General features: G+C 21.1%; 2 protein-coding genes across 10 annotated transcripts in view; one reads left to right on the top strand and one right to left on the bottom strand.

Annotated features, from left to right (window-relative positions):
* Positions 1-12,357, bottom strand: part of LOC149876384 (uncharacterized) — a 264,010-nt gene that overhangs the window by 101,695 nt on the left and 149,958 nt on the right. For 5 of the 8 annotated variants that reach the window (XM_090075446.1, XM_090075445.1, XM_090075449.1 and 2 more), the window contains one exon: positions 3,448-3,504. In XM_090075446.1, coding sequence (XP_089931572.1) covers positions 3,448-3,504 — 57 coding nt within the window. Of the gene's footprint in view, positions 1-2,678; positions 3,505-5,311; positions 5,357-12,357 lie in introns of those variants that run through there. The other 3 variants (XR_016448737.1, XR_016448739.1, XR_016448738.1) reach the window with 2 other exon arrangements.
* On the top strand, positions 5,328-11,125 carry LOC149876385 (uncharacterized). 2 transcript variants are annotated; one of them, XM_090075474.1, is made up of 2 exons: positions 5,328-5,380; positions 7,866-11,125. In XM_090075474.1, exon 2 carries the CDS (start codon positions 9,194-9,196, stop codon positions 11,099-11,101), a length of 1,908 nt encoding a protein of 635 aa, XP_089931600.1. In that variant the 5' UTR covers positions 5,328-5,380; positions 7,866-9,193; the 3' UTR covers positions 11,102-11,125. The 2 variants fall into 2 exon arrangements, with proteins under 2 accessions (XP_089931600.1, XP_089931599.1); XM_090075473.1 differs by lacking the exon at positions 5,328-5,380 and adding an exon at positions 6,217-6,417.

Here is a 12,357-nt window from a genome sequence, read left to right as displayed (position 1 = left end):
CAGTTGTAATTTTTACCCATTCAATATAATTTATATTACTATCATTATTATAAATATTATCAGTATTAATTGGTAATGTTAAAATATAATTTTTATTATAGTCAATGTTATTATAGAAATTATTATAACATAGTAAATCTAAATCTTTATTAGTATATAATTTACTGAAATGTTTAGATAATTTAAATATATCTTTAAAATCAGATTCATTATATATTAAATATATTAATTGTAAATTATCATTATTCATAGCAAATGATTTTATATAATATTCTAAATTGTATCTAAATTCAGAAAATTTAATATTATTATTAATATATTGCAAACTATTATTTGTTTTAGTATTATTATTATTTAAGGATTCAGAATTAATATCAATAATACTACTATCATTGTTATTAATATTATCATCACTAAAAGTAACACTTTTTTGTTTATTATTATTAAAAATATTATAATTTTGCTGTGGAATAATAATATTAGATTGTGATTGTAATTGTGTATGATTTTTAATATCAGGATTTTTTAATATTCCTCCTACTCCTTCCATTATCTGCAAATTATTAGATTTATTATTATTATTATTATATAATAAGTTTTCTTGTTGCTGCTGATTATTAGGAAAATTATTTTCATATGCCATTTTAGCTGACATACTATTAAATTTATTATTACTAAACATATTATTATTATTAGGAAAATATGAATTATTATTTTTATTGCTCATTTTTTACTAATATTATTAATAATTATATTAATTATGTTTAAATTTAAATATTTAAATCAAATTTATTTCTTTAGTATATTTTTATGTTTTTAAAATGAGCGATCTTTTAAACTACGAAGTTTCTATTGTTAAAAGAAAAGAATTTTATTCTTATCTGCAGACAAAAACACCAACTAATAATAAATCAATTGATGTAAGATCTATTAAAAAAAAGCTTAAAGATTCTTATATACTGCAATGGTATCAAAAAATGTTTTTAGAGTTGTTTAGACCAGATACAGATATACAAGCTATACTAATTAAAGGAGAACCAGGTATAGGTAAAACATTAATAGATATGAGTGTCGCTTGTGAATTCTCTAAAACTTATGGTGAAAATAATTTAGCAAATTTAAACGAAGGTCCTAAAGTATTTATATTAACTTTTCAATCGCATATTTTTATAAATGAAGCTATTAAAAATACTAATTTAGGCTTTATAACACAAGGTGAAAAATACGAATATAACACAATAAAAAATAAACTTATTTCTGAATCTTTGACAGATAAAGAAATTATATTTCTTAGAAACCGCGCTAAAGAAATTACTACTAATGTTAAACAAAGAATAACAGATGAAATTCCATATAGAAAGTCTAAAATAATATTTATAGGATATCAAAAACTAGTAAATAAAACTCTCTATATTGGTAAATGCAACGATATAGAAAAAATATACAATTCACATCATAAAGATGATGTTGTTACTTTTCTTGATAACTTAGATAGAGAAAATGTTGTAAAAATAAATCATGATTTTGTCTCTAGCTTCGACAATTCTCTCATAATAGCTGATGAATTACATGTTACTCATAACAAAGAAGGACTAAATAGCCGCGGTATTGTATTAAAATATATATTAGATAAAGCAAAAAATGTAAGAATGATAGCAACTGATGGTACGCCTATTATGAGCAAAGAAACTCAGCTTATACCTGTACTTAATTTATTCTGCCCTAAAAAACATTTTAGACATGAAGATTTCTTTGACGAAAATAATAACTTTATTAAAAAGAATAAAGATAAATTAATAGATATAATTAAAGGAAGAATATATACTATTAAAAACATCGATTTATCTATTTTTCCTAATATATCTTATGAAGGCGGCCTTATAAGATACTTTGATCCACTAGATAAAAAAAAGGAAAAATATATAGAAGAACTTAATTTTGTAGAAGCACCTTTAACAGGTATTCAGAAAAAAATAATTCTTGAGCAAGAATCGTTTTTCAATACAGAAAACAGTAATATTATACATAATGATAGTATTTATGAGATTATTCTACTTGACGATAACGATAAAATAGTAAATTCGGAAAATGATTTAGTAGGTAGTAAAAAATATCAATATAATGTTAGTAGTATAAATTCTCCTAATATTGAGCGAAAATTTAAAATGCTTAGTGGACCTATATTTGAGAAGAAAAATATAAAAAATTTTAGCTCTAAATATTATACTATGCTTAATGTATTAGATATGATATGTGCTAAAAAATATGGCGGTGGTAAAATTATTATATTTCACCGCAATATTGAATATCCAGGTGTTAATTTAATAGAAACAATTTTGCGTGAAAATGGTTTTATTGATGTAAATGAAAAAGAAAAAGAAAATACTAGATGCTATGAATGTGATAAACCAAGAAATAAACACGTCGATTTAAATCATGAGTACTTTCCAGCGCGTTTTATTAATATTCATACTTATGTAAATCATAAGATTATTAGCAGATTAATAGAAGAATTTAATATGTTAGCGCCTAATAAATTTGGTAAATATATTAAAATTTTAATTGGATCTCGTCTAATAGAAGTTGGTGTTGATTTTAATAATGTGCAAAATATAATAACATTATGTAATAATCCTTCTATTAATTCTTTGCTACAGACTCAAGGTCGTGGCGCTAGAGCTACAGCTCTTATTTCACTGCCCAAAGAAATGCAGCATTTACATATGTTTAATATAATAGCAACTCTACCAGATCAAAATACAGCAGATGTAATTAAGTGGAAAAACATGATAGAAGATAAACATAAAATTAATTATATAGAAGATATATTAAATTCTTCTTCTATAACTGCCGCTATTTATAAAGATATTTTTCCTATAGAAGCTAATATCTACACTGATCCAAAAATGATAAAATATGATAAAATAGCAGATGTTAGAATTACTAGCGAATTTTTATCACCATCTATTAAAAACGCTATAGTCACTGTTAATGATATGAATTCTGTAGTGGATAATATGTATTTTAATATAAATAAAACAATATTAATTAGAGAGTTTAATATTATGTTAAAAATAATAAAGCTTTTTTTATTAGACTTATCTGTAATATATAAAGATGATTTATGGGATATTATAATAAATTCTGATATAGATATTGGAATAAATAAAAAATTTTTAAATAAAAATTTATTTGATTTGATAATACTTTTTTTAGCGAGTAACGTAAATATAGAAAATTCACGTTTAAGCGATTTTTATAAATCTGCTTCATTTTCTTTATCTAATGTTATACATTTAGACAGTATAATAGAATTTTTAATAAACAATCCTTTTAGCAAAGTTATAGTTAATAATAATGGTAGTTATAAAAAACTCACTATATTAGAAGATGATTTATTAGTTATTCGCCCCATTAAAGAAAATAATAATTCGTTTATAGATATACCTGATGTTTTTGAATTTGGTAGACGACAGCTTTTTAATGATGTTGCAGTAATACCTTCTAAAAATATAATAAAATCTACAATAGACTCAGATGATATTTGGACAAATCAATTACATAATGATATAATAGCTGTTTCATCTTATAAAGATATTTATCATTTATTCGATAAATACCAAACAATATCACATGCAAATGTAATAGAAAGATTAATAATTAAAAATACAAATATCAATGATGATAATTTAAAAGAAGGCGAAGAACTATATATCAATCTGCTTCATGAATTGAAATATGTTTTTACATATAATGAATTATTATTAAATAATACAATTAAAATGATAATAGCGGCTAATATAAAAAAAGAACTTAATACTAAAATTGGAGCTTATATTGTTAATGATATATTAAAATTATATAATCCAGTGAAAAAAGAATGGGATACATTAAATGATAAAAGTTTAAATTTAAGAAAAAAATTAAATCCCTATAAACTAACAGGATCATTTGTTTCTACTGATAGTAACCAACAAAAAGCTTATTTTAAATTACGTCAAGAGTCAAAAAAAGAAGCAGATAAACGTAAAATAAAACGCGGTATAGTATGTTATTCAAAAAATAAAGAAGCTATCTTAGATTTAATAAATAATACAGATATAAAAACAAAAGTTAATAATAATATGTTACTAATGAATATATGCGATATAATAAAAGAAGAATTATTTAAAATGGAAATAAAAGCAAGAAAAGAAGATAGTAATATATACTATATAACTATACTTGATTGTAAGAATTAAATAAAAAAAAAATGTAATTTATATTTGTATTAACAATTTAAAAATATAGCCCCGCTGGACCTGCGACAAAATTATTTACGTTATTTGGATTAACAATACCTTTATATAATTTATCGTTATTAAAAATTACATCACCAACAAATAATTTATCATCATCTATTTTGCCCCGTAAAATCTGCGGAACATTAATATAATCACTAAAACCACCAACTAATTCTTTATCATATATTTTATCATCATATCTGTTTACTGGCGCCAAAAAATCTTTTGGCCCGCTACCAGCGCTATACCAAGCATTATCTAATATACTTACTGCATTACCAAGCCCTATATCTATATCGTCGAAATTATTATCATAATTTATACAATTGTTTTTATCTATTCCACTATTATTTTGTATATAATTTCTTATTTTTCTTATACCATTTTTCATTTTGTGTGTATATTCTTTATTAAATATAATTAACATTACTATAAATAAGAGAATTATTATTATAATATTCTTAAAATTATTATATAAATTATATCCTATATATAAAAGAGAGAAAAAAGCCACAATTTTAACCTCAACACAACAATCATCAAACATTTGTAATATTATTTAATATTTAAATTAATAAAAAAATACTAATAATATATCTGCTAATTTTTTATTATTAAAATTTAAATTATCGCAGCCAAGCAGAATAATATTAACTTATTTAATTTCAGCAAATAATAAATTTTTTACTTATAAGCCAAAAAATATTAAATATATATAAAGATATTTTTTTTATATAATATATTAAATTAAATATTTTTATAGTTTTAAATAATAATATATATAATATAAATTATATTATGAATGCAAATAACATAGCTTATTCCTGAATATTTACGACAAGGCAAAAAATATTATGCTGATAAAAAAGATATATATATAATAAACAATAAAATAAAAAACGAAGAATTAGTTTTTGATATAATATACGATAAAAATGACAATAGTAAATTTACTTTAAAGCCTGCTAAAGATAATATTAATAAAAAAGATAGAAATGACAATGATAATAAAAATATACTTATTGTACCTTTTTTAGATTTAATAACTTCTAATTTTGGTCTATCATCTGTAGCTATATTTGGTAAATCAAATACAGGTAAAACTTATTATATGAAATCATTATTAAGCGCTATAAATATAAAAAAATATTATGATTTAGGTATATATATAACTGGTACTCCTAATCAGTGTTTTAAAGAATTTGGTAATTTTTTTAATAGATTATTTGTTATTAGCGCCGATGAAGCAAATAATACATTTATAAAAAATCTGTCTAAAATACAAGAAAAAAGATTAGAAGTATATAACTTTATAAATAATGAAGAATTAATACATGAAGTATATAAAAAAGTAAGATTAATAATAATTAGAGCTTACTGCTTTAAATGCGATAATTATATTAAACTGCATAAAATTATAACGGAGTTTGACGAAAAACTATCTAATTATTACAATGAATTAAATAAAGACGAAAATTTAAGCTATGATATCGAGCGCTGTATAAAAAAGAAAATGATATTAATAATGAAAATTTTTCTTAAGCAGAAGATTATAATAAATACATTTAATAAATTTATAAATCTAAATAATTTAAACAAAACAGAAATGTTTGTCTTTAAAAATTTAGCTTTCTCACCATATATTATATTAGTACTAGATGATATAGGATCAAAACTTTCATCTGAAACTGGAGATTCTAGCAAATTTTCATCTTTACATGCTATTAATAGACATTATGGTATTTTAATATTATATTTAATACAAAGTACTACTTCTTTAACTGCTAAAATGCGTGAAGGTATGCAAATTAATATTTTCTCTAGCTCGGAAGTAGCTCTTTGGTATTCTAAATATTCGGATAATATTATGAGTAAAAAGCAGTTAGAATTCTTTAAAATATTATCTAAAGAGTATTTTTATCGTAATACTAATGACTATAGATTTCTAGTATTTATGAATCCTGGCGGCAAAGTCGCGCTAAAAGATCCTATAAGATATACAAACGCTATATCAGATGGTTATTTGCCGCTAATATCAGATAATATTAAAAAACGTATGATACAGTTAGATGCTAAGATAAAAGAAGTTGAAGCTGGTGCTAATGATAAAGAAAGAATAGAAATGATGTTTCAAGTAATGGAGCCGCCTAATATAAATGATAGTGAAAATAATGATAATAATAATGATAATAATGATAATGATTTTAATTAAATTTATCTATTACTGCTTCTAAACAATAAACAGAAAAAAAATATATATATATATATTTATTTATACATGCTTTTAAAAATAATATTTGTTTTATTTACATTATCTTTAAAATTAGCTAATATTAAATTTGTTATATATGTTAAACATAATAATTGATGAGTTAATATATATTTTAACTCTTTTTTTATAGAATTATATATTTCGCAAAATTTAGTATCATCTGTTAACTTTGGCAGATAATTATCATTAGTAATTTCTCTATAATTTATATATAGCATATAAACTTCATCATTTAATAAATTTCCTCCTAAAGGTTTATATATAACTGTTTCTTTAAACTTAGAGCTAATTTCTGTTAATAGTGTTAAAACAGAATTATTAGATATAGTATTATATACTTTTAATATAAAACAATCTCCTGGATTTATTATATTTTGCGCTATATACCATTCTTGTTTCATTAATTCATACATTGAATCATATCTAGCCATATACTTATTAAAATTATGAAAATTATATGAATCACTGCCGCCATCGCAAGATATAATTTTTAATTTATTATTTATATTTTTATTTAGAAATCCTTCTATAGTTTTATTAACTACATTAGTTTCAAATATATTACCTGATAGTCCTTCTTTATAACCAATCCATCTATCTGGATAATTCTTTAGCAGATTAAAAGAATCAATTATTAAAAAATTATCACCTTTGTAAGCGCTTTGAGCATACCATTCATAATTATTAAAAACATGTTGATATGCTAATATAGACGCTCCAGGTAATTCTGCTATAAATATAGCTAATTCTGGTATAAATCTATGAATTTCTTTTAAGTAGGAATAACATTCATATAATTTAATATACGCTTTAGTTATATAATTATCATTATCAATTTTTATTTTATTATTTTTTAATGTATTTATTATTTCTTTTTTGCGTTCTATTATTCTTTTGTTATGAGTTGTTAAAGCAGAATTATAATCTTTATCATTAATTTTAAATAATCTATTATGTATGTTAAATATATCTTTATTTATATCTTTTTCTGATTTAGACATTATTTTTTCTACAAATTTATGTATAAAATCAGGAAAAGTATTATAAGTAGATGATATCTCAGAAGATATCATTATTTCATCTGATATAAATTCACCACCTTTTAAAGACAAATTATCATTGTCTTTATTAGTGTAAAATTCATTATAATAATTATTATCATTATCATTATCATTATCATTATCATTATAGTCATTTTCATCACTACCTGAAGAAAAATTAAAATAATTATCACCGTAATACATATTAAAAACAAGTATTTTTTTAAATGTTCTAAATATTAAAATTTATTTTTTTTTTGCTAAATTTAGGGGCAAGTACATGTATCACATCTATTACATTCATGATGATCATGATGAGATCCACCATAATATCTATGATAAGTACTATTTACTTTTCCTCCTTTAGATTTTTTCGCTGATGATTTATTTTGATTACTCTTTGTTAAATTACTTTTAGCTGCGGAATTTTTAGCCAGCGAATTTTTAGCTGAAGACTTTTTAACTGCTCCACCATACTGCTGCTGCTGTTGTAGATCATCAGATAATAAATAATTCTGATTATTATATAAATCTGTATTATTTAAGTTAAGACAACTAAAAGTATTATTCAGCATTAATTGCTGCTGTGAAGTAGCATATTGTTGCTGATTTTGGTTATAATCTGTTAAGAAAATACTCTTGTTTGTAGTACTATACATTATTAGTGTATTTAAATAATACAAAAATAAATTTTTTTATATATTTTTTATTTGCGGCTTTAATGCAGAGAAAAAATTAGGTATTTTGTTGAAAAACAAAATAATAATAATTGCTAATGTTATTAAAATCATAATAATAATAATAATTTTAAAAAACTTATTAAAATCAATAAAAAAACACATATATTTATTATCCCACATTTTTTTAATTAAATCATTACTTTCGTTAGCCGAATAATATTTTTTATTTAAACTAATATTAACAGCATTGTGTAAATCATTTATTAAATTTTTTAAATCTTGTTTAGTATTTATATTATTTTCAATCAATATATTATCTAAATTAGCGGCAAAATTTTGCGCACAGACGCAATTTCTAGGTAGTATATATTTATATGATTTTATATTATCAAGCCAAGCTTTCTTAGTAGCGTAATCTAAAATATCTGGAGCGCTATCAGCAAGTAAATGTAAACTAATCCATACATGCGGACCATATACTTCAGCTGAATTATTATTATTTTTATTTAATAGGAACATTTTTATTTTTCTTATTTAAAATGGAACAAATAAAAAATGAAGTAGATAATAGAGAAATACTTAGATCTCATTTTATTGCAAATTATAAAAACAGTTTTGACTATATATTTAATAGATTGTACATAGATGATTATTATAAAAAACCAGCTTATACAGAATATATATTAAATAGTAGTACTAATACTAATGTTCCTAAATTTACAAAAAATACATATCCTCTCACTTTAAAGCAAACTGATATTCTATATAGCAATAAACCATACAGAGAAATAATAGCAGATATTAGACATAAAAAAAAGGCAGATTTTATTTGGGGGCGGTAATAAAAACAATATTATATTTTTAATCTAAATTTGAATAAAAATTATATTATAAACAATTAAAATATAATTATTTAAAATGGAACGAATAGAAAATGAAAATATCACTAATAATAGCGAAATTTCATTAGATGATATTTCAAAAAATAAAACTAATATTGAAGTTCCACTTACAAAACAAGATTCAGTGGAAAATGTTTCTATTTTAGAGGCAAAAGAAAATATTTCTGCTGATAATAATTTAATTAAATTAGTTGTAAATTCATCTACTGATGATTTAACTAATAATAAATCTGCAGCAAAAGAAAATATTTCTGCTGATAATAATTTAATTAAATTAGTTGTAAATTCATCTACTGATGATTTAACTAATAATAAATCTGCAGCAAAAGAAAATATTTCTGCTGATAATAATTTAATTAAATTAGTTGTAAATTCATCTACTGATGATTTAACTAATAATAAATCTGCAGCAAAAGAAAATATTTCTGCTGATAATAATTTAATTAAATTAGTTGTAAATTCATCTACTGATGATTTAACTAATAATAAATCTGCAGCAAAAGAAAATATTTCTGCTGATGATTTAACTAAAAATACATCTGAAGTAAAAAAAACTTTAGAGAAAGTATTTAGCTACAGACATACTACAACTTTAACTGATAATTACGATTTCTTTGTTAATAAATTAATGTATTATATGTCAGTATGTAATGATTTAATAAAAAATGAAGAAGAAAATATTAAACTTAATAAACGAGAATGTAATGAAAAAGATTTCTTATATTTTAAAGACAGATTTAATATTATACTATCTAAATTTTTCATTTATTATGTTTTAGATAGTAAATTTAGCTTTATTGATTTTATTGAATATATAGATGAATTCAGCGATAAATGGAATAAAAATATTTTAATGAATATATCTATTTTAAATAATCTAGATTTATATAAAATATATAATGCATATAAAGAATGTCTTAATAATAAAAAAGAAAATATTATAGCTAATATATCTGATATGCTTAAAAATACAAAAAAGATAATTTATAAATTATCTCCTATTTCCGCTAAAGAAGATATGATTTATGTTTTTAAAAATGAAAATTTAATTAAATATGATTACATATTAAAAAATGAAAATAATATGGGAAAGGATAATTATAATAAATATATTGAAACAAAAGATGATAAATTTATGAGCAGAAGATCATTAGAAAATTGTATCTTAGATTATATTTATAGTAGTACTGGTATTTTTAATAATAATGAAATTAATGATATTATTAGTTTTGAAACTAGTAAAAAAGATGGAGTTGAAGTTATTAAAACATTTAAAACTAAAGAAGATTTAATTTACTCGCTTATTAAATGTTGTACTTTAATTAGCAAGTATTTTGGAGAAAAAGAAGATAATAAATATTTTAATAGTAAATACTCTGATTTTTATATAAATTTAGATTATTTAATGTATAGAATTTCAGTTGATGTTGATTTTAATTTTATACATTATTTTATTTCAATGAATGGCATTGGAAAATCTAAATGGATTAAAGATTTATTCGGCGATAGAAGTTTTAAAACAAGAGTTACTAATATATTAGAAACAAAAAAATCAATTAATCCAAAAGTATATAAATCTTTTATTAAAGCTATTTCAGAATACGATTTTATTTTAGAAAGTATTAGACATTATAATTCACCAAATGAAACAAATAAAGAAATTGAAGAAAAAGAAAAGAAAAATTTTATTACAAGAGAACCAAATGGTAAAGCTGTTTATACAATAGATTTAGATAAAATAAATAAAATTGTAGAAAAATTTAAAGTAAAATTATCTGCTCGAGAGTATAATCATTTTAAAACATTTTTAGCTAATATGCAAGTACAAACTGATAAAAGTATTTCTATCAGATTTTTAAATGAGTGTGTTAAAAATATATATATGATTGTAATTGATAATTACTTTAATGAAAATAAAAAATAATATATAAAATATATATAAATAATTTACTTAAATTTTATTTTTTTTGTTTCTAGCTAAAATGACTTTGCAGTATATACCAAAGTTAAGCAAAATAGTAGTAGATATTAATGACTACAGAGAAATTTCTATTAAATCTAATAATTATTTTATAGTAATTGATAGCAGAGAAAAAAAACTAATTTATGCTGCTAGTATTTTACTAAGTAAAAATACAGATAAAATATTAAATTTTATAACAGCTCAATTAATATATGGAGATATACATTTATGTTATATAGACGATTCAGGAGTTATTACTATAGTTGCGATAATAGAACGTAAAACGTCTAAAGATTTTACTTCAAGCATAAAAGATAAAAGACTAAATAATATTAAATTATTATCGGATTACTGCAGTATTAATAATATTATTCCGTTTTTACTTTTAGAGGGTGTAAATAAATTATATCCAAAAGCGCCAAAATGGGAAGATAAAAATTTAATATGCAAAACTTATACAAATAAAATAAATGATATGTCTATAAGAATGTCTTTATTACAATTAGTTGTCAAATATAACATTAAACTTTTACTGTCTAGTTCACAATTCGACTCTATTATACAACTTTCCGCATTGTTTAAATACTTAGTCGCTACTACTAATAGTTTAGCAAAAAATAATAATAAAGAAATATTTAACATATATAGCAAAAAAAAAGAAATATCTATGATATCAGAATTAGAAACTACAAATATTTATGAAAATTTTAAAATATGGCGGGTAAAACAAAATAAAAAAGCTATAAATAATATATTTAACTGCTTTGAATGCGGCAAAAATAATATTAATAATAATTTTTTTATTACTTTATTGTCATTCAATGATGAAGGTATTATGTTAAATTACACTAACGATTGTTGTAATTTAATTAATTATTATATAATTAATTATAACCATTATATTGATAATAAGCTGTTTTTTCGAGAACAATTAATAGATGGTTATTATAATATTATATTTTACTCTAATATTAATAATAAACTAAATATAAAAAAAACCACTATAAATAATTTCTGCTTAACTTTAGCTAATAATATTTATGAAGTATATGCTATTAATAGTGAAAATTTTTATAATACTAGTATCTTTTCATATAATAATAATTTAAATATTTATAATGATTTAATTAAATTAGTTATTATAGATAAATTAGGTATAGCAGCTTTAATTAATATTGATATATTATACTCTGCAAGTAATAGCGAAAATAAAAATA

This window comes from Hydra viridissima, unplaced genomic scaffold (assembly GCF_058129835.1).
Source record: "Hydra viridissima isolate aposymbiotic clone 2 unplaced genomic scaffold, HvirCarnegie_v1 scaffold_21, whole genome shotgun sequence".
NCBI classification, from domain to species: domain Eukaryota; kingdom Metazoa; phylum Cnidaria; class Hydrozoa; order Anthoathecata; family Hydridae; genus Hydra; species Hydra viridissima.
Note: the sequence above shows the minus strand (reverse complement) of the source record. Positions and strands in the feature narration are given on the sequence as shown.